The sequence below is a fragment of the Megalops cyprinoides genome, chromosome 17, assembly GCF_013368585.1.
Source record: "Megalops cyprinoides isolate fMegCyp1 chromosome 17, fMegCyp1.pri, whole genome shotgun sequence".
In the NCBI taxonomy this organism is placed as follows: domain Eukaryota; kingdom Metazoa; phylum Chordata; class Actinopteri; order Elopiformes; family Megalopidae; genus Megalops; species Megalops cyprinoides.
The window spans coordinates 25,720,294-25,743,861 of NC_050599.1; the positions used below are offsets into that span (position 1 = coordinate 25,720,294).

Sequence of the window (23,568 nt, forward strand, 5' to 3'; positions counted from 1 at the left end):
ATGGATTAAGCTGCTGTAGGAATGAACCTGGTTTGATGTTTTTGCGCAGTGAGGAATCTTAATTCTGCAGTGCCAGAATGTTAGCTGTGTAAGGACTCAAACCATCCTCATTAAACAGCACCTAGATGTAGTCAGATGAGCACCTTATTTCAGTCAACTGCAGGTGCTAACAATGGCTTAGAGGTGCAGCTATGTGCCTGAAGAGCATTAAGGCCTGTGTCACATATTATTGTGATAGGATTCATTTGTTTATAATGGCCCAAAGGCTTAAGGGCAGATGGTTCAATGAGACTGATCTTCACAGCACAATATTGCTGTATTTGAAAGTGTTTTGAAGTGATTTAATGTCTCTAACCTCACTATGAAGTCAGTGTCAGTGTGTGACTGACTGTATTTGTTATATCCCTCTGATTTTTTAAAGAGACAGATTCACTCCCAGAAACTGTCAGGAAAGTTGTGTTATTTTCATGTGTGGCGGTCTTTCCCTGTACACTGCTTGCCTGCTTCCGCTGTTAAAGTTGCCAGGCCTGCTCTTTGCTTCATGTCTGCTTTGTACACTGATGTGCATGTTCCATGTTTCCCAGGATGCAAAGCGGTTTCCGGGCGGGCCTCTGAAGATGAGCGTGACGTCATGGTTCCTGGTGAGCAGCTCTTCCACGCGCCACCGGCTCCCACGCGAGATGATCTTCGTGGGCCGGGAGGACTGTGAGCTCATGCTGCAGGTGGGTTATCTGTGTGTGGCCCCGCCCCTACTTCCACGCCCTACTTCCACATTTTACTCCCACCATGGTCCCCCCTATCACACAGGTCCCAGTGGTGGCCAGTGAGCTCTAAACAGGAAATGCAGACAACTCACATAGTTCTCCTGAACCTGTTTTTTTTTTTGTTTGTTTTGTGTGATTAAGTAGAGACAGTCTGAATAAGGATCACCCCTTTGTACATGCACCCATTTGTTTTTGCCTTTTGTTCTCTGCCTTTTGTGGCTATATATTCACATTTATTACTTTATACAGTTTTGATATTATTTAAATACTTTTATTTGTAGCATCTCCGATGTTTTAGTTACAATGAAAATTATTTAATGAAAATGATTTATTGTTATCCTTCTTCGTTGTCAAGTCCTCAAAGGTGACACAACCACATTCAACACAATTATGGACAGAAAAATGGAAAATCAGCTGTTAATGGCCAATTCTCAGTATAATCGTGGTGGTTGTTAAATCACCCAGACCAGGTTCAGGACCAATTATCGTTCAGAAGGAAGTTGTGCATCTCTGCTGTTTGTAGTTCCCTGAGCACCGGTGCCAGGAGCCACATGCTGCTGCTGTAAGGCTGTATCTCTTGCGCACTGGGCTGACTGTGCTAACAGAATGCAAGGTCAGGCGTTCGTATCTGTGCATGTGCCAGACCCTGTCACTTTAGAGTGTGTGTACATAAAGCAGTCTGTGGGAGAGTGCAGTGGGGATTGGACTGTGTGTGTGTATGTGTGTGTGAGTGTGTGCGAGTGCGTGTGCAGAATCAGCTTGCATGCCGGGAGATTTCCCTCTGGCATGGTTTTTAAACAAGGAGACAAATTTCACATGATGTCCTGCCCCCTCTCTTGTTCACTTTATGTTTGCTAAGCTAGAAGAACAGCTGTTTTAATTCATGGGCAGCTGTTTTTTCTCTCTGGGAGTTCTCTCTGTCCATAGTCATACTGCTGTTGCAAGGTTTGGATGAGCCTTGGTCCATCATTGTTAACAACAGTGTCAACTGTTCCAGTCTAGACTGGCTGAGAACATGTTAGCATGGGGAGGAAGTGGCCCCCAAGCACTGGAGGGTAAAGGAAGTGGCGTGCTCAAACAGGAACGTTTTGTAGAAATCACGTGAGATGCCGAACTGGTAAGATCAGCTTTGCCGACCTGAAAGTCTCGACCTGCAACCGTCTTGCAGGAATGTAATGTTCTGGTGACTTACAGTAGAGGTGACTGCATGCGATGGATCTCTGGGAATAGTTCAACCTGGCACTTCCGTGAACCTCGCTGTTTTATTGTCACTGAATTAAATCTTAATAGATGCACTTCGTTACGACGTTCGGTCACAAAGTCTTCATAAATCTGTACCAGAGGGTGAGTCTACATGTGAATAGAGGCCATTTGATCTGAGCTGTACCTGCTGGGTCCTCTGGGTAATGATGTCTGCTCTGGTGGGACTGGGCATGCCCCTACACGGTGAAACATTTCCCAAAAATGCGCTTTGTTTTTTTGGCGTTCACCAGTGCCATTCCTGTCGGTTGCAGCTGCAGCACGGGCATAGAGATCTCCTCTCGTGATGCAGAGCTGCTGATACTGAAGGTATCCCAGACAGCAGTTGCCAATAGCAACGAGACGGAAGGGCACTCACTTCAAGGGGGGGGGATAAGACAATGCGGTTTATGAACGAACCTGGGGGGCGATGGCACTGTGAGGAAATGAACCCAAAGGAAAGAGTTTTTTGGTCGTACCATGGTTTCACAAATCAGCCTCACTGATGTGCGATTGGCGCTGCTGATTTGGTACTTCTCCATATAAGCTTACATAAATTTTACGCTTCATTTCAAGTAAAGTGTTACTGAGAGTTGTGAGGTAGATTACTGCCGTTTTTAAGAGAATGACCCAAAGTTCCCATATGTACACGGGAGCAGAACGTTCCAAGTTTGCCTCCTACCCTTGGCTGTAAGATATTTAATGGGGAGACTGGGAGAGGTTTGGCCCAGGTTGTGAGTCTGGGTTACAGTGAATAGTGCCTAGGGTTCTGGAGTCTGATATTTTCTGGTTTCGTTTGCATTTCCATTTTAGCTGTTTAGCAGGCGATCTTATCCAGAGAAACTTACGTGGGTTACCATTTTCGCTTGATCCATATATACAGTTGGATATTTACTGAGGCAATTCTGGGTTAAGAACCTTGCCTAAGGGTACAAGAGCAGGGCCCCAGCAGGAAATCAAAACTGTTAACCTTTGAGTTATAAGCCCTGCTCCGTACTACTACACCACAGAACTGCCAGAATCCTGTTTCATGCTGTATCTTGTGTGGGACAAAGTCTGAAACTGCTTTCAGAGCCTGGAAATCACTGGTGTTGCAAGCCTCAGCCGAATGAATGATTGAATGGATGAATGAATGAATCAGTGTCAGTAATATACCCTCTAATGGCCCGTCGCCCTGCTCCTCTCTCTAATGAGCAAACTGAAGTGGGGGCTGAGTGGAAGAAGTACTTACCCTGGCTGTAATAACTGCTGGTCTTGTGTGTGCTGTTTGTTTGCCGCACACTTGAAAGGAATTCAAATTTGCGGACTAGTCTTGTCATTTGAAGCAGGGCCCCGTGACAGAGGCGATCTGATCAGTGTAGGTTCTCCTTTCATTGAGTGCTGTACGGATAGTGACGAGGCTGGAAGATGATATGTTCAGATGTAGAGGCAGCTGGATATTTCCCGTATGCCTAGTCATGCTGTTTAATGTCTTTTAATATTTAGGTTGTGTTTATCTTTTTTTCATTCTTGAGGTGCTATCCATGAGAATTTGGCTTCAGAGTGCACTAAGCCAGAAGGGTAATTGGGACAATGACTTGTATTAATTTTCAAAGCCACTTTCTCCAGGAAGTAGGTCATTTTGACCCTTTGAACAGCTTGTTGAAATTTTGCCCCTTGACAGCAGATCTTAGATCAGGATACACCCCCCATTCTCAGCCCTAAAATTTTACGTCTGATCCAGGATCAGTTGCAAAGGGCAGAAAGTGTCCATACCGTCTTAACAAGGGCAGTGGCTATGGATGGGGCACTTGCCCTGGGACCGATCAAGGCCGTTCTTAATCAAGGATTGCTGAGAGATGCCTACCAAAGCATTGCGTTGTAATGATGAACTATCGACTTGTTCCTGAGAGAAGTGAATCAGCTCTTTAACTCTCACAAAGCGAGCCTGCCATAAAGAAATGGTGCAAACCACCGATAGTGGCAAACAAGGAAGAAAACTGCTGTAAATTTAACAGAAAGCACTTGAATTTTCTAAAGGTGTGTTGAACTGTGTTTCACGTCATGAAGTAAATGCAGCATTTGCTCTGAGCAGCTGCTGTGAATTAGATGAGGAGTAGCTTGGAACTACTGTTGCCTAGCTGCTGGCTGTATCCCATCAACACAACGTACTCACCATCATGGTCAGGCCACAAAATGAAGCCTTGGCTTGGTGGGCAATTTCTAACAAATGAATCTGAAGTGCAGATGACCATTGGTATTGAAAGCCCTAAACGAAATACTGAAACTGCCAGGGAAGTGCATTGGTTAGGGCTTCAGCTTTCACGTGACATTTTTAAACAGCAGAGTCCATGGATGTATGCCCGTACAGCCGGGGAAGGGCAGGCAAGGTTATGGTTGAGGGTTTGGCATTTGATGGCCATATCTGGCATCTGTATGTGTGTTTGTTAGCACGAAGAGGACAGGGGGAAAGGGACCTCTGAATGTCTTTTTTGGCATCATGGTCCCTTGGGTGATCATTCTGCCCTCAACCAAGTGTGGCTCCTGGAAAGGGTTTCAAACCTGGCAGATATACAGATGAAGTTACTGTCAGGAATAAGCTAAGGCTGCTGGCGTTAAATCATGCTATGGGAGTTGTAGGCTTCCTCATTTTATTTCCATTCGTAGGTGGTACAGTTTAAAGACAGAGATCATTGGAGCATACAGTCTTATCTAAGGCCCTTTCCTTGCTGTGACCTGCTGGGTGTGGTTACTCTAAGCTTTGTGCTGTGTATGGATAATTACAGGTTGCACTTCACAATAATTACTGTAAGGTGTGTGCTGTATGTCTGTGTGTGGATTTCAGGGCTGCTGTTACCTCTAGTCACTATAAGATGTCTGTGTGTGCTTTGGGTGGATGTCAGGGCCTGACAGTGTGTGTCTGTGGGGGTAATGGGTTTACCAGAGGTGTGTTGAGATTAAAAGCCTGCTCTCCCATAACTTGCAGTCCCGCAGCGTGGACAAGCAGCATGCCGTCATTAACTACGACCCAGCCACCGACCAGCACCTGGTGAAGGACCTGGGCAGCCTGAATGGGGTAAGTCAGGAGGGGGCAGGGGTGGTGGAGAAAGGGCTCTGTTCTTTGTTAAAATAGGATGCTTTTTCTCATGCACCAGCCAAACATGGTATTGTGGATCCTTCTGTAGTCTATGTGTCCTCGCTGTAATGCAGAGGGATTAAATTAAACATTATTATTTAATGTGGCTTTCTAAGCCACGCAGTACAGAATGCAGTGAGACTCTATTATCCCACATGAGGGGAAGTTTGCTTGGCCTTGAACGAGACAGCATACGTCACTTGAATGAATGCAATCGAAATACCTACACATGGAACAAGAGGTAAGAAGCTTACAGTACATTGCATCAGCGCCGCTAAAGATTGTAAAGGATTACCAACAGATTCCATAGAAAAATATGCCCATTCTTTAGAACACAGTTTAATCTGTCCAGCTTCTCATTATACACTCAAAAGGCTTCTGACACAAGACTTGCCGTTTTCATCCTCCACTCGAGCAGTCAACCCCTTCTACTGTTCTGAAGGACCCTCAAGTAGAGTGTCTGATACCCGCCTGATAGCATTGGTGTAAATTTGTCTGTGATACCTGTTTTTTCTTCTCACTCTGGTTTTGAGTGACAGATTACCTGTTCACGCTTTATGTGGCACCACAGGTGCGTCTCCGCCACTGACTTCACACAGAGGCAATTTTCATCTGAGCCGCTGTACCTTCACAAGCCTTTTTTTACAGTTGGCATTTTTACCACACAAAACAAGTAAACGTGGTAGAAAAGGAGGCTTAAGAAATGGACTGAAAACATAAATCAAGGTTCAGGACACCACTTTCCTCCATATTCTGGATAAATGCTCAAAGCACCAGACAAGTCTGAACTGAGAGGCAGTGTGGAATTTGGAACTGAGTGCTGGATTCTACTGCGATCTGCCTGGTAGAGCTCATGGAGAATGACTCTGTCTCAGCTGTTAGCCTGGAGGGAAATGCGCTACTAAAAACAACCAGTAATGAAGCTAATCAGAAGAGCCCTGAAGTCCTTATCAGTATGTGGAAATTGGTTGCTTTTGATAAAGCAACTGATGCACCTAGAGAGCACGAGCTGCTGTTACATCTTGGGGCTAACAGGTGCAGCCGTTGAAAATTTGAGTGTGTCCTTTGCGATGTGCTGACACAGACCTTGTTGAGTTTGAAATTGACGACGTGGAAGGGATCCAAGTCGCTTTTGCTGTAGTCGGCCACATTATGTCAGCCACATATTAGTCGGTAGCATGCAGAGGTGGCAGAGATACAGGGCTTTGGCCCGAGGGGCTGTGGGTTCAATGCCTAGGACACCATTAGCAAGGCACCAGTAGGTTCCCCATCTGTGTACCTGTCAGCAAAATGAGGATAAACAATAAAATGGGAGGGAGAGAAAGGTGATGCTTTCCCCTTCACTGCCTCCTCTCCTGTGATTGGCGAGTTTGAGCCCCGCCCCTGCAACTGTGCCAACCTTTCATGCAGTACAATGGAATAAGTGAATAATGGGAAGTGTCTCAGCTGGAAAAGACTTTTCTTGGTGGTCAAACATCCTGCTGCTGTCATCAGCATATTAATTATTATAGTACCTTAGACATATAATATTTGACAATGTAGGGCAATGAACAGGCCCTTGTCACCCAAGCACTTTGTTAATAAATACGTTTACATGGAGATTCCTTTGCTTTGTTAATGCATGATGTGTATGTTTTTATCTTTATTTTTTAATTGCATATTTTTTTTTCCTTCACAGACCTTTGTGAATGATCTGAGAATTCCGGACCAGACCTACGTCACCCTCAAGCTTTCTGATGTCATCCGCTTTGGATATGATATCCTTTTATTACGCCCATGTTTGGAGACTCCTAAGTGGCTCAGCAAGTTGAGGTGCTTTTTCAGGCTGGGTCCTATAGCTCAGACCTGGGCTTGAGTCTGAGCTCTGTCATTTGATGACAGCGACCAGGAGTAGATAGCAACAGAGCACAACTGGCTTTGTTCTTCTGGGGGCAAGGGGGGTTTCATTGGCCAGGGTCCGCTCCTCTTATCATTCTACCACCCTCTGTTGGCTCATGAGGTGGCTGCGAGTCGCTCGAATATCTTCGAAGGCCATTCATCTTGCTTCAGCGCTCTTGCACTGGAAAAAGAGTAAAAAGAAAATACAGGAAAGTAGAGACGTGCGTAAGAGCTCATTTTCTATGCATGATAGTGTAGAGTCCCTCGCCTCTCTGGTGAGTGCATTAGAGAGAACCAATTTCTCATTTATTTCTTATTGCTAGTGTATAATGAAGTGCTGACAATGGGAGTTCTTTTTTTTTCGTTGAGAAGCCAGGACCAGAGCTTTTGCCGCCAAGCTAGTAGTCCTCAATGACACAAACTCAGTTCAGAAGAACAGTTGGTGTGAACTAGCACTCTTTTAAGCCTTTGTGTGTCTGTGAGCAAACAGATGTACTTGGTTTCCTGTTTGCGGGGGAAGAAAAACCTTTCTTAGACCTGTGCTCTCTTTTTTGCTATGTGAAAATTGGAACTGTGAGTAATTTGGCATGCGGCGGTCACCCAAGGGAATGGATTGGATTTTTTTTGCACAACATGTATATTTACTGATAAAAAAAACTTACTTTACACCCAACGAACGTCACTGTCTGAGGGCTAGAGGGGAAATCAGGTCCTGCTGGGCTGGATTCAGTGTGTAGATTACATACGGTCGTGATGGTGTGTGACCCTGGCTTGCAGTGGGATTTGTATTAGAAAAGGGAAAGCCTTATGGGGAAAATCATGTTAATTTCAGAGTGGGCAAACATTTGCAAAGATAACACTCTGTGAGCGGCCCTGCGTGGGAACTGCATTAAGCCTTCATAAGTGCAACGCTAGCATTGTGATACATTAATGAACACTTAGACCAAGTGACATAGGCAGTCATGTATCCCTATCAAGTTACGTCATTATGACGTAAGCCTACATTTTTACATTACATCATTGTCATTTGGCAGATGCTCTTATCCAGAGCAATTTACACAGTGCATCTAATAAAGTGGAATGAAAGCTGGACACCACTAATGACACAGGAACAAGCTTCAGCGCTGAACATAGTGCTGAGATCACAAATGTGTGCCTAGATTGACATGTAATATGTACAATTTAAGGACTATGACATTCCAAATATAATGCCAATACATACTACACACATGCAAGTAAACCTCCAGGTACCCAAATACATAAAACTCTGAAATACACTTCCACATATAAAATTGCACATACACTTATAGTAGCAGAATAGCATGGTATTGTCATTTATGAAATGAATAGTGACATAACATGCCCTGACAGTTGTGATAGCCCTATAATCTGTGTCAGGTGGCTTAAATTTTTCATGAAGGTGTTATGTAGCTTTTATGTAGGATACTGTAAGGAAGTATAGAACAGTGTAGTGTTTTTACAGAAGTATTTATGTTGCATATGATTCTTTGGATTGGGCCTTAACCTATTGCTTACATTCTCATGTGTACGTTCTGGAGAGGAGCCAACATCAGGTTCCAGAGGAGGCACTCAAGGTGAATGCACTTCCGTGCGTGTGTGTGTGTGTGTGTGTGTGTGTGTGTGGAGGGGAGGGGAGGGGAGGGGAGGGGGGGAGTTCACACGTGTGCACTTTATATCTGTGTCATTGTGAAAATCATAATTTTTCTTCACTTAATACTTTTCAAAGTAATTTTGACATTACTGATAAACTATTAATGACATGCTTTTTATCATTCTATGAAAAAAAAAATGAACCATAGACATCCCTCATAATGTGTCATCTAATGCTTGCCCTTTTAGCAGTTTTATTTCCGTTTTAAATTTGAAATCAATGTACAGCTGTTTGATATCAGTGGTTTTGCTGATTTGTTTTGTTTTGTTTTACGTCTGTCTTTCATTGTGTGTCATCATATTTGTATATTTTGAATGTCCTCTGGTTTCACCTTTTGTAATGCCACATTAGCTGTTCCCATAGTCTCTCAGTCATTCATTTGTCTGACTCTTCAGTGCTCTTTGTTGTTCTCTGAGCTTTTCTCAGACAGGGTTAGGACAGGTTGGGTTGTTCTCGAGTGTTCTGGGGTGTGGCTTTGGTTGGCTGGGTTGTTCTGAGGTGGCCAGGGTAACAGAAGTCCACTTGGTGTTAACTGCTGATTGCTTTCTGCCATTTCAGCATGAGAAGTACACCAGCCACCTGCAGATGGGGCTGAAGGCGTCCGAGGGGAAGAGGCTGGAGCTGTTGGATGGGGGGTCAGACTCCGCCCGGTCCAAACAGGAGAGGTCTGACCGCAGGGCCCAGCAGGGTAAGCCCTGCGACCGCGAACCCGACCTGTTCTGATCGTGACATATCACACCTGTTTGGTGGAAGTGCAGTATATGGCAAAAGTTATTAACAGAACCCTGACTTCTTGAGTACCTGAATTCTACCAGCGCAGCTGCTGGGTCTCTCCCACTCACAGTCCCCTTGTTTAGTTTGGGATTTCTTTGGCTTTCATCCTGCCTTCTCTGCGGTAGCCGCCATATGGCTGCTGCCACATCCAGATTGGCAGTAGCTTAGTCTGCCAAAAGAGTAGGTGAACCACACCGGCATCGTATGGTTGTGCCTCTATCTAGAGCCGGAATGCACACTGTATCTACAGCAAAGTGGAATATACTGAGGTCAATATGAATTATTATGCTTAATGCTTGTTGTAGTGGAAACATTATTTAGCATAAATATAAATTAACTACTGCATAATGAAACCCCAAACACAGGTCCCTGATGACGCTTTTCAAGGCATTTTTGAGATATTTAGATATTTGTTATTTAGATTATTATGGTTGTGATTTTCGCATCAGGCACCTAGTTTGAGCGCCTACATTAGTTTGAGATGGGTGAGCTCCCGTTAATGGTCGATTGGTTCATGCAAACGGTTTCCCCTTTCTTTATTTCATTTGATACATTAACATCTGACCCTGAAGAAGTGTGGCGTGCTTGCCTGAGGGCAGGTATTAACACAAAGTCTGTTGCTGGCACTGGCTCCTCTAGAACACTGCCTGTGTGTAAGGGGGTCTCCAGGGCCAGATCTAGGCCACATTTTGGTCCCCAGTGCAAACCTATGAGCCAATTAGCACCGCTCAGACAAGCGAACCAATTGCATATGTATATAGTGGCATAGTGGTTTGTGACTGTGAGGTTTCAGATTCATGTCCCAGTAGAGGCATTGCACTGAGTAAGGTCTTTAACCTGAATCGCTACAGTATAATCCATCTGTCTGACCGGATGCAGCATAAATTAAACTGAAGTTCTGCCTGCTAAGCAAATGAATAATTAACAGAGCTATTCTTTCACAGCACAAATCTGGTCGTGAGACACTAAAGTTTACAATGCCTTCAATATTCACTGTTACAGAAGGGGGTATCATGACTGCTGTCTAAGCAAGGAAGCATTTAGAGAAAGGAGAATAGCTTGGAAAATGGGGGTACGTTGCAGAGAGGGCCACCAAATGTGCAGCTGGCAGGTTCAAAATCTGGGGGCAAAAGGGGGGGGGGGTAAAATGGCATAAAAGAGAAACAAATAGGACACAGCTCCTAACCATTCCAATTTAATAATCCGTAATTAATTCTAATCAGTGTGCCAGTAACCATTAGATTGTGCATGAGATTGTTAAGCAGATATCATGGAAAGAATGGGTAAAATTGTAATATCTGGAACTGTGCACTATTTTTTAATTACTTTATTGGAATTGTATAGGAGTAAACCTTCAGGCCAATATTAACCAGTAAAAAGTGACTGACAGGTTTTGAACCAGAATGAATGAGCATCAGAAGGAACATCTCTGTCCCTTTGGGTGCATTAATGTGGCTCTCCTGTAAGTGTGGCTGTAGGAGAAGTGATGGCAGTTGCAGATTAATGTCTTGTGTGCCACACACTTGCGTGGTGGATCAGCCTGGGGCTTCAGTGCACATTACAAGGGCATTATGCGTTGTGTCCAAGACTCCTTTGATTGCCTCATATGTCTTCCACAATGCTGTCTGTCTGGATGGGGCCAGGTGGCGGTTCTGAGTCCTTCTCAACGTGCTGGCCGTCTCGGTCACCAGCCTCATCATCATTAGAGCTCCCGTCTGGTGACAGGGGAGAAACGGTGTCTCCTGTTTGCTGATGACGGTACAGCGCTAACCATTCGGATTCAGTCTGCTTCCCGCAGTGATGTGGGTGGGGGGAGGGGTCGTCAAGGGTGGGGTTTGGAGGATGTGTCAAGCAGGCTGCTCAGCTGGTCGGCGGGGCGCGTCTGTCACACTTTGCTGCTGTCCCGTCTCACCCCCCCCACCCCCGTCCCCAGGAAAGGACGTAAATGGAGAACGACCTAAAAACTGTGTAAAAATAACATGCAGACAGCAAATGATAATGTCTTGTGACGGGTGTGCTCTTGTATCAGCATGTCAAGGTGAAGCCAAAGAAAAACATGCAGTTGTTCTTATCCCTGCTGTTGCCTTAAATGAATGATCTACCATTGCTGCTTGCCATTGTAATGGTAACGTAATGACAGTAACATTTCTAAATGAAGTACCTGTATGCAGTCGAGTTACTCTGGTTTAATCTAATTGGATTTCTTAATCTAAGCATTTTAGTGGGTGGTATACTCTTTATGGGACAAATGATCAAGGTCAGGTTGTTCTCCTCTTCAAAAGGCTGACTCAAGCTTTCCTTCCTCTGGTGTAGATGACATGTTTGTTTCTCATCCCATTCCCCCCGCACACAGTGCAGTCCTATATTTTTCATAACCTGTAACATCAGCATTAATGTGTTTACTCATATTTGTGGCAACACTAACATACTACTCTCCTTAAATTCTTTTTTCTTCAACATTTGCAAAGGTCACTGTCTTTCTCCCTTCCTCCCCAAAACTCTCATGCTGCCCCTCTCTTCCTTTCCCCATCCCCCTCTCCTTTACCCCCCCTCCTTCTCCCCCGTCCTTTGATGTCATGCTTCGTCTCCATGGCAACTGCTGTCTCACCCAAAGTCTGTGTCCCGTGCTCCTGTTTTATTTCCTCCATCAAGCCTTTTTTGCCAAGGGATGGGAGCACACCTCATGGTGGTGTCCTGGTCCCCAAGCTGGTCCACAAGATGTTAGACATCACCAGAACAACAACAGCTTTTGTGGAATCAAACCCTTTGTGACGATGTTCAACCCCTCCTTTTGAATCACTGCAAAGTTCCTCTGTTATCTGCATCTCTGAAATTCATATTTAAATAATCACTGACTCAATCTCCTTCAATCTGCAGTCAATCTCCTTCTCTGGCAGCTTTGGTATTCAGTCACTGAAAGAATATGCCCTCCATCACAGTGACATGAAAGTATTGTCAACCATATCAGGAGATGATTTTTGAAATATGCCTTAGTTAATTTGCTCAGAAGAGACGTAATGCATGGCCTACAGCCCTGGTTTTATCAGATACTTTTCTGTCCTTCATAACTGCCAAGGCCATGTCAGTATTTGGCATAGGGACTGACATTTGGAAAAAACTGAGCTTCCTGGCTCACTGTACATAATTGAGTTGTGACCTTAAACACAGTCAAGTCTAAATAAAACAGGGCGGTATGCTCAGTGACTAAATGATAATGTTGTAATTGCATATTCCTATGTGTTCCGACAACACACTTTCATTAGAGTGCAGTGTCAGTACATATCCTGCTCTTTTTAATCTAACGAGGACGTAAAACACGCAAAGGACACATCTAACTGAATCACAAAGAAACCATCACGTAATTTTGCCTGTCTTGTGATGAAAATGTTTATTTTACAGTGAAAATGTAACATAAATCTAACATTAATTTTGACAAAAGTTGGTGAATATGATAAGATTTATACAGGAGAGTGAAAATGCACACACATACATAACATTCTTTGACATTTAAAACACCTATGCTGTGTGTCAGATTGCTTATTACAATGTCTGGATTTATGTTTGTAATTAAACCATGCAATAAAACATAAAGCATAACTACATTAGGTTTTTGTTCCCTGTTCCTAAAATGCTTCTTCATCCTTTCTTTCTAAAGTTCCATCACATTCAGATTTAAAAGAAAGTGTTGATCTAAACGTTAATAGATTGTTACCCTTCCTCCACTGCCATTGGCCCCACTGAAAGCTCATGGTTTATTTGACGTTGGTGTTGCAGTGCCACGTGGGGGTGAGCCTCTGACCTGCATTGATCTTTGAGGTCAGCAGCATGCAACCGTGTGACATTTGTCCATATGCATGTGGCACGGCCCAGCCCACTCCCTCCTGACCTTCGCGTGCAAAGTTCTTTGGTGGTAGAGGTATAAATAGATGCGCTCTGGGTGGACTTGGTGTGACAGGAGGCACATGAAGATCGATGTCCCTCCGTTTGTCTCCGGCCGTCGCCTCTGGGAGGAAAAGATTTGGTCTAATTACTTGCTGTTTCTCCTCCCTCTCGGCGGACTGTCTTAAAGCCACACTGTTTCTATTACCACACTCCTCCTTAATGTCACGTGAAACATTGTGTTTTCTGTTTTAAACGGTGTGCGTTAGTGGTCTTGTGGTTAGAGTCTCCCCTAACCCCAGAATGTGTAGGCTTAATTCCCAGCTGAGTCATACCAGCCTGCCTATTTGCCTCACTCACACTCAGCATGGCAAGAAATGGATTGTGGGTAATGACCCTTTGATATTGTCTAGGGGATGTACAGAATTCAAGATAAGCCCTGGCCCTGTCAGCCACTCAGGTTCCTTGCTTCCTCAGCCCATTTATATGACATGCAGACTGCATCCCCCCCCCCATTCAGATTGGAAAGGGTGAGTGAAGATGGCTTACTCCTTTGTGGCAGTCACTAGTCCTGGTCCCTTTAATGAAAACCCAGTCATGTGTGCCAATGGGCGGTAAAGTGTCAGTGTAGAGGATTGCTGCAGTGTGATATATTTATTGCTCTTCTGACACTTCTCTTGTGTGTGCGCGCGTGTATGTGTGCGTGTCTGTGTATTTGTGCATGTGTGTGTGTCTGTGTGTGCTTGCGCCTGTGTGTTTGTGTGTGCTTGTGTCCCTGTCTTTTTCCTTTTGTGTGTGTGTGTGTGTGTGTGTGTGTGTGTGTGTGTGTGTGTGCGTGTGTGCGTGTGCGTGTGTGTGCGCGCAGACCCTCCTGTATCCAGGCCCACCCCTCTGTATGGCCAGCCCTCATGGTGGGGGGAGGACGATGCTGGGAACAAGGTCCGGCACGAGGGACGCAGACCAGACGAGGGTCACCCAGGTGAGTCCCCGTCAGGTGGGGCTAAGCGTCATGTCACCCTTCCGGGAGGGTTTCCATCGCCATGGCCTCTCTTTTGGCGCTGTATAGGTTCAATGTCCTCCTGCCCTTCAGAATCCGCTCCGGCTCAAACGCCACTCCCCCACCAGCCCCTCACAGCTCAATCTCAGGGCCTTATGAAATGCCTTTAATCATTCAGCCCTTTAATCATTTTCTATCCGTTCACCTTCAATGGGCTGTTCGATTTCAGCTTGTTTCCTTTGGGCTGACTGCAGCCCCTGAAGTTTCAGTTTAACTGTCTGCTGGGAAAAGGATGAGCAAGACTCCTTCCACACCAAGTCAAAACAAAGCTGGGCTAAATCAGCCTTTAGCGAAGCAAGGTCACTCTCATGTATCTGAAAGGACAGGTTGCACTGCACCGCTCAGTGCACGCTAAACACTTTGGACAGTCTCAAAGTCAGAGTGCCATGATCTGGTTAGAGCATAATGTCCGGGGCAGTATTTTTTTGACATGCCTCAAATCTCTCAGAACCACTGAAACAGCATGAGCTGGCCATAGAGAACTAAGTTGCTGTGGTTGTGTTATAATGGTTGAGTAAACCACTGTTTAACGTGACTAATCGGGTACAATGAGAGGGAACAAATGTTGTACTATAAATGTTTGTATTCATCAACACAGACAGAAATGTATCAAATATATATCATATGCCCATTGCCTTGTATTTCACCAAATTAAATTTTAGAAAACTAACAAGAAAAAATTGTTGATCTTAAGTTCTCAGTCTCAAAACATGTATGTGGAAAAAAGCAATCCCACCAACAAGAACAGAAATCTGCAGTGTCAAAAAACAGCCAGAATAGGATAGATTTCATAAATCTCCCAAGTCTTCCAGCAAAGGTCCACAGAGTTCAATAAATATGATCCACAAAGCAACGAAAAAGATCATGTCAGAATAAGAGCAAATATTCTCCAATGAAATCTCCCTAGGCCTTGGTGAGCAATGCAGTGGCAGTCCAAAACTAAGCCTTTGGCAGGAAGCTGAATGCCAGGACAAGATAATAGGTTTCTTTTCTTTCAGCACATAGGTACAGTGAAAATTTCTCTTTTTTGCCACCTCCATTTCTACCACACGCTACTTATTTTTCTTCGTCTGCTACATGCGCATGTCTTTGGGCATAGCCAAGCCAGTAACTTGGGTGGGTCCCAAGGGCCCAGCCTACGTGATGAATCCTGCATACCCTGCCTCCACAAAGCAGGCTTGATTGAGGTGAAGAGAGGTGAACTGTCTACTCCTGTTGGACCACTGTTGGAAACTAAAAACATGGGCGTCCACTAACAAGTGAATATCTCACTAATGAGAATGGCAGTCCATAGGGTTTTCGCTTCTTTCATTGGGAAGAGCTCTTCCCATTTGCTGCAGTAATCTACAACCACTAGGAGGTTCTGGTATTGCCTTGTTTTAGCCAGAAAAATGGTCCCATTGTGTCCACTTAGGCAAACTTAAACTGAGGCATCTCTGCTTTATAGGCAGAGATGATCTCCTGTGTCAACATGAACAACACAGAACAAATCAAACAAGCGATCTCTAGCTCACAGTAGTTTTAATTACTGATGGAAGGCCTAGTGCAAGGTGGGCGGAAGTGTGGTCTACCTGTTACAGGGCTTATAAACAGATGGTTGCATGTTCAGTTCGAAGGCAAGGCACCACCACAGGTTGAGCAATTCCTTAATCTGAACTGCTTCAGTAAAGACTGCACTGTATAAATGGATACCATGTTGGATGGAAGCCGTGTAAGTCATTGGGGGGGTGGCATCTGCCAAGCTAATAAATTCAGTACTAATGAACAACATAACTCACCGCTCACTTACTAGCTGACGGAGACCTTCAAAGCTGCATAGTCTTTCTCGGCGGCCATAAGGATTCTGCATCTTTTTTTTTTTTGTTGATTTTTAGTAATGCAGCGAGAATGTTTATTGCCTGTATCTCTGCAGAATACAGAACACAGAATACAGATGCTCTGTTAAGCTAATAAACAAAAATGTCATAGCATAATGAAGGGCATATGCTAAGCATGTCAACAGGATGATTCACATCACATATTCTAACTGCCCAGCAAATATAAAGCAAGTCTACTGTGTAAATGATTGTGTGGCAGTGTAGCATAGTGAGAAACAGGGCTTGTAACCGAAAGGTTCCTGGTTCGATTCCACGCTGGGGAACTGCTGCTGTACCCTTGGGCGAGGTACTTAACCCAGAATTGCCTAAATAAATATCCAGCTGTATAAATTAATGACATACAAAAATTGTAACCTAGGTCAGATGCCCTGGATAAGAGTATGTGCTAAATGCCAATAATGTAATGGGTAGGGAAATTGCGACAATAGAGCAGTTGTCTGTTGATCTTATGCACTTTGTATACATGCCCTGGGAAGGTGAAATGTCACTTAGCTGAACCTCCTCAGGTCAGCCTATGTGCGATAACACCCTTTTTGTTTTGTCCCCACAGAAAGCCCAAAGGAGAGCTCTGGTCTTGAGTCGGACATCAGCGCCTCCCTCTCCGACTACCCGGTCTCCCAGGGCAAGTCCATATACTCCTATGGCCGGGAGCCCAGCTACTTCGAGATCCCCACCAAGGAGTTCCAGCCACGCCCCAAGTCCCCTGACGGGGAGGTCCAGGAGATCCCCACCAAGGACACGGATGCCCTGCCCCTGCCCACGCCCACCCTCACCAGCCCCACGCCCCCTGTGGTGCAGAGCCACGCCTCCTTCACCATCGAGTTCGACGACTGCAGGCCAGGCAAGATCAAGATCAAGGACCACGTCACCAAGTTCTCTTCCCGGCAGCACAAGCTGCCCAAGAAGCTGCAGGTCACCACGCCCACCGAGGTGATGTCGGCGGAGAGCAAGGTGGCCGATTGGCTGGTGCACGGCGACATCAGCATGATGAGGAGGAGGACCCCGTGCGAGGATGTGTGCAGCACTAAGAGTGACCTGGCCATGCACATCAAGACCCTCAAAGGTCAGGGCAACAAACCCTAGTTAGCATTATACTAAAAAACAATTTGTGTGTTGTTGTATTCTTGTTTGTTGTTGTATTCTTGTCAAGCACTGGAAGGTTTTTGAATGAAAGCACAGTACCACAGATTCCTGACAAACGTGACTTTATTGAGTGCATAGCTTCAACTTGTCAAGATTTACTCATCTCTGACTGTCTGGCTCTGTCAGTGTCAATATCAAAGCTAGGGGCATGATGTAGTGTATCATATGACCAGTCTTAAAGATATACAGTTAAGCATATTCCCGCTATGCCACATGTTCATTGTGATGTTAAACATATTTGCATCTTCATGTGCAGGACATCATCATGATGATGGGACCCAGAGCGATTCTGAGGACCCCATCCTGAAAGGGAAGCAGAGCAAATCGCAGCAGCCAATTCGGGCTCAGCAGACATCCCCGCCTCCCCGATCAGTCCCCTCCCACGAGCCAGCCCCGCCCCGGCAGTTGCCTCCGCGCCAGCTGACTCCGCCCACTCCCCCGGCCGCCCCGGAGGCCCCGTGCCGGTCCCCGCCCGAGTCCGGCTCGCCCCCTCAGAGCCTGGGCAAGCCGCCCCCGCAGGAGCTGCACAGCCAGCAGGCGTTCATCATCGAGTTCTTCGACGACAACCCGCGCAAGAAGCGCTCGCAGTCCTTCACCCACAACTCTGCCCACGCTGACTCCTACTCCGCCCTCAAGGCCAAGCTGGAGAGGAGGAAGGGTGCAGAGAAGCCCGTCCTCGCAGCGGCGGGGCAGATCCCGCCCACGCAGCAGGTCACCATCCCCCTGAAGGGCCACGGCCACAGCGCCCCTCAGAGGGCCAGCTCCCTGCACCGGGAGAGGACGGACGATCGGCTCGCCTCGGGCTCCGCCTCCAGCATCACCATCAAGCCTTTCGGCAGCGTGGGCAAGAACTCCAAGCTGGCCCAGGAGTTTGCAGCCGAGTTTCTGAAGGAGACGGGCCGCGCGGTCACCCCCACCAGGGAGAAGAGTCCACCCCCACCCATGTCCGCCCCACCAGTGATGGACACTCCCTCCCACATCCACCCACTGTCCCCCCCTCAACCCACTTCAGCCTCCCACCCGTCCACCCCATTCCACCCCCCCACCCCTGCCATCCCCCATCCCCAGCCCTCTGCCCGCACCCCTACGCAGGCCCCGTCCCCCATCCATGCCCCTGTGCCGACCCTTTCCCCTCTTTTGCCCCTGGGTGCTCGCATTGTGGACCCAAAGACCTCGAAAGTGCGGGGTGAAGAAGAGGACAGCTTGAGCGATGCGGGCACCTACACCATCGAGACAGAGTCCCAGGACAAGGAAGTGGAGGAGGCACGCAACATGATCGACCAGGTCAGCACAACCAAACCCATGTGATTCACTGCAGTTCCTCTGATTGCATGGTCAGGTCAAATACACTAGATCATTGAATAGCTTGGAAAACTTTGGGATAAGGTTCTTCCTAATCAAAGGCAACAAAATTCAACAGTGTTATATGGTGTTTACAAACCTTGTACATTTTTAAGCAGTTAGACCTCAGATTTGATGAATTAAAACTTTACACCTACTGCTCTTTGAAAAGCTTGACACGACACCTCATTTTTGTCTCATTATCTTTCCAAGATCACAATAATTTAACACAGAAGACAGTATCCTGAGCACCAGATATATTTAAAGAAAGCCATTTTGCCAACTCTCACCTCACACATTTCTCCCTGTTCTTAGCGAGCATTACCTCTGGCACAAAGCATTCTTTTTTTCCCTCCATGGATAGCATTTCATGCTAAATGTGTAGAGCTGCTACGTGGAGTTCCCCAGCCATTACAAGCACTGGGCACTTTAAGTCCAGTCATACTGCTAAAAGGACGCATGTGGTTTAGAGGTTTGCTCAGGAATTAAATTTAATCTCCCAATAATCTCCTGCTGACATGCGCAAGCATATCCTCTGAAGCATTTCTTTTCATGGGTCCTACACAGTCTCGCTTTTTTTTCTTGCTGTTGCAGCAGAGCTATTAGCATTTCAAGGCACGCCATGTGATACTTAGACTTCAGCACGATATCACTTTGTGTGATATAAAGAGTGAATGAATCCTTAAAGCTTTGGGAACCACCCTCTCCTTTGCACCCAATATGCACAACACAGAAATGAGTGTTTGTTTCAGATAGTGGTATAATCTCTGCAATACTCTTGAAAGGTTCTGCAAAAAACAGGTTTTAGAGGTGGGGAATCTGGGGGATCCTCTCCCCTGAGACAAATTGTGCACTTTGGATATTATTTGCTGCAAATTTCTGCCATCTTACATGCCAAAAGTTGTCTCTTATTATTTAATACTTACAGGAGGAGGTGTTTAAATTTAACTTATTTTTCTATTTTTGTTGTGGCAAATCCTGTAAGTGAGGAAACACAGACCAGTTATGGAACACATCTCTAACATATAATAGTGTAATTAATGCTCTAAAGGTTTCACCTTAAAAATTCTCTTGTGACTTTTGTGGCAATACAGCTGGTGAATGATGTGTGGCCCATCATGACATTTTTTCTTGGCTTGGGAAGTTATCCATGACAGTTTATGGCCTGCTCTTTTGGAGACGCTGCCCTCTGCCTGTAAATGGCAGATCTGCATCAGCTTGAAACAACATGATGTTGATTTATGGTAGATGTTAGACGGCTGTGATAGGAAATACAGTCAAGGACTAGACAAATTGCACCAATGCCAAGGTGAACTTATTGTATATTTATGTGAAATTGCACTCTGTATAATGAAAGTCGGGCCATCGCCTTGCAGCATAATTACCTCTTTGTTGTCTGCAGCTAAAAGTGGAGAGCAGCGCGTCTTCTAAAATCGCACTTTGCTTGACACTAACTTTTACACATTATCACCTTGTAAGCCATGCTCACTGCACTACATCCCCAGAATAACAGAGGCAGGCTAAATATATACCCTTCAGTTAATGTTCACTATCAAATCCCAGGGTATCCCAACGGTGTTCTGTGTGTGGCTAAGTGCCACTTGAAATGATAAACCAATAAAAATGGCATTTTTCTCTGTACCATTCCTTTGCTAAGAGTCCGTATTTTGAGAGTGTTACTCAATGTTGGGGCTTCTGAATGGACTCTTTGAATATATGTTTCAAAGATGATGCCCTGCAAAAGTACTTGTAGAATGTGATTGGTTGACACCCCGGGGGGGGGGGGGGGTAGGAGAGACTGAGACAACAGATGATGTAATCCACCTCTGCCCTTGCTCTGATTGGCTTGTCTTGCAGCCTGACGTGAGTTGCTTGTGGTTGTCCCTGCCTCAAGTACTAACAGACGTTTTGTGTCAAACAGGTTTTCGGGGTTCTCGACTCCCCAGAGTATAGCGGCGTGACCTACAGGCCTGTGATTAACGAGGGTGACCTCGGCAGCCCACGGCACAGAAAGACCAGTCCTTTGGATTTAAGGACAGTCTCACCGCAGGGGTTCAACTCTGCCTCCCTCAGTGGCGCCCCCACTGGCCCACCACAGGTATAGTCTCAGCATTCCTAATTTAAATTAAACTGGGCCAGACTCTGCCACACTGATTAAACAACCATAGAATCGGAGGGACATATGAATGTTGCTTATTTGTCAGCATGTTTTTGTCAATCCACCATTTTTCCCTTTCTTTACCATTCTGTTTCTTTACCGTTTTGTTGTTAACAATTTCCTCCATGGTGTTGGGGTCTTTTCTACATCAGAGAGAGTCACAGCTCTTGTAGAGAAAGTTAGGTAATTATATTGAGGTTGGAATGTTTTTGTAATTAAAGTCAGGGGTGCAAGGAATGTTATGGAATTTACTCATTTTCTCCCTGGAACACAGCCTGTACACATTTAGCCTGATTGGCACTTTGTCTTGGGGAATTAATGAAATCATGAATTAATTGGGGTTTATATCAGCATATTTGGAGCTTAATTAAGATTTTTTGCAGCTTGAAAGTGCAGTTTAGTAGCCAGCTTCAAAAGTCAGTATGGTGTTTATTGAATTTCATTTTACAAAATGTATCAAAGCGGTATCTCACGTTTATGGATTTGCATATAATGTTAATTACTCAGATTTATGGATTAGCTAGCACATGCATAACATAGCCTCTGTGAAACAGTCATCATGATATGGGAGATTTTTATTTGAGTTTCTTTTTTTCTTGAGTATTATTACTACATTTTGTGATGTGAACATAGTTGTGAAATCACATTTAATAACCATTGCAAGAACATTTTGGATCTTACTTCTTTTGGTTTTGTGAAATGAATCAGTCATCATAAATGGAGATTAGTCAGTTACACAGGTTTGCATCACAGTTGCAGGTTGACCCACCCTGCCCCGCGTCTCAGGGGGGCCCCAAGTGGGTGTCTCGGTGGGCCAGTCTGGCAGACAGCTACAGTGACACGGGGCCGATTGGGGGGAGCCCAGACACCCCACCTCAAGGGGAGCTGGCGGATGGAGGTGAGAGTCCAGGAGCCCACTGTTAACTTCAAACTGTAAAAGCAGCTCATTGTTTTAGTCAATATATTTATTTTTCATTTGTGTGTTTTTTGTGTGTAGACCTTTAACAGTGTTAAAAGTGGCTGATCATTTGAAATTCATGCTTGTTTCTTTGTGCAGATGGGCGAATTGTTGATCAACTAAGTCAAAATGGGGACGGCACAGAGTTTGAAGGCAGCCAGGCTTCCAGGATCAGAAGGCTGCTTCCACAGGTGCCGCCCTCGGACAAGTCCGAAATTCCCGCCACCAGCGTTCATGTCCGGCAGGACCCCTACAAGGGTGGTGAGGCCCCGGAGAGAGGGACGGGACCCCCCCTCCAACAGGACGAGCTGGACCCGGACAGCTTGAGTGACGCCAGCAGGTCCGACGACGGCTCTCTGGCCCGGAGGATCCGGGGGAACCAGGAGTGTGGGATAGTTGAGGAGGCGGAGCCAGAGCAGGGTGGGGCCCAGGAGGACCGGGTCGTCCCAGCCGTCAGGTCCACTTCCTTCTACATCGGGTCCGACCAGAGCTTCAGACGGGACCTGGCACGCAGTCCTGTGCTGTGTCCGTCAGAGAGGGACCAGGATCCCGCTCCCAGAGCACCCCCAGTGACGGTCCCCGCCAGGCCCCTGATGATCACCCATGAGCCCCGGAAACCAGTCAAACCCAACGCCTCAGCCCCCAACCTCCAGGCGCGGGACAGAGAGCCACCGTCTGTGAAGGAGCCTTCCATCATTCGGCAGGAGAGTTTCACCAAGGACCGGCCCAGCAACGACGTCCAGCTCAACCGCCTCCCCCACATCTCTAGCCACCCCGCCCTGACCGACTTGGAGCACGGGGGTCCCCAGGGGGGTGAGCGAGGGCAGGACCCGCAGTTCCTCTTCAGGGCGACAAGGCTGGGGGCCACCCAGGGCCATGCGGAGGACTCCCTGTCGGGAGAGTCAGACGTGGACACAGCCAGCACCGTCAGCCTGGTGAGCAGCAAGAACGCCCCCGCCTCGGTGCCAAAGAAGAGGGCACCCGCTGGTGGTGCACAGAAGGACCGGGCATCGTCCGGCCCATCTGCCCGGCAGCCTACGGCCCGTGAGCGGCTGTCCGAAAAACGCCGCGCCCAGGTGGCGGACGCGGGTGGAAAGGCGGAGCCGCCGAAGCGCTTCTCCCTGCGCCGGAGCGCGGGGAACCGGGGCTCCCTGGACCTGTCCGAGGAGCCACAGCACCTGCCCGCCTCGGCCTCCTCCGACCACGAGTCCTCCTCCCGCTCCGCCGCCCGGAAGAAGACCCCACCCCCCCCACAGAAGGAGGACAAGTCTGCCAAGAGCCTGGTCCAGCAGGCGCTGACCCGTTCCAACAGCCTTTCGGCCCCGCGGCCCACCCGGGCCTCCCTGCTCCGACGGGCGCGACTTGGCGAGGCGTCGGACACCGAGGGCACCGAGACCGACCGGGCATCCCAGGGTTCGGACGCCGGCGCGCCAGGCAGGCCCCCGGGCGATGGGCGCAAGCTGTCGCGCCTGGACGTCCTGGCCATGCCCCGCAGGAGGAGCGGCTCCTTCACCGCGCCCAGCGACACCGAGTCGAGCGGGGGCAAAACCCCCGTCGGCCCCGCCCGCAAGGCGCCGCCAGCCGAGCCCAAACCGGGCCCCGCCGGGAGGCAGCCCATCATTCGTGCCCGGTCCAGCAGCGCCAAGTACCCCAGCACAACCAGTGAGTGTCACTGCCGCACCCCGTCTCCGTGCACCACACTCTTACACCTCT

At 46.9% G+C, this 23,568-nt stretch overlaps 1 protein-coding gene across 1 annotated transcript in view; it reads left to right on the forward strand.

The window, feature by feature from the left end:
* Positions 1-23,568, forward strand: part of LOC118792186 (centrosomal protein of 170 kDa protein B-like) — a 33,931-nt gene that overhangs the window by 3,972 nt on the left and 6,391 nt on the right. Inside the window, exons 2-12 of the mRNA XM_036549949.1 lie at positions 585-722; positions 4,969-5,058; positions 6,797-6,875; positions 8,533-8,591; positions 9,227-9,356; positions 14,187-14,300; positions 16,806-17,318; positions 17,655-18,682; positions 20,661-20,837; positions 21,651-21,795; positions 21,955-23,517. Of these exons, the coding sequence (XP_036405842.1) occupies positions 618-722; positions 4,969-5,058; positions 6,797-6,875; positions 8,533-8,591; positions 9,227-9,356; positions 14,187-14,300; positions 16,806-17,318; positions 17,655-18,682; positions 20,661-20,837; positions 21,651-21,795; positions 21,955-23,517 (4,003 nt within the window). The 5' untranslated portion in view covers positions 585-617. The remainder of the gene's footprint in view (positions 1-584; positions 723-4,968; positions 5,059-6,796; positions 6,876-8,532; positions 8,592-9,226; positions 9,357-14,186; positions 14,301-16,805; positions 17,319-17,654; positions 18,683-20,660; positions 20,838-21,650; positions 21,796-21,954; positions 23,518-23,568) is intronic.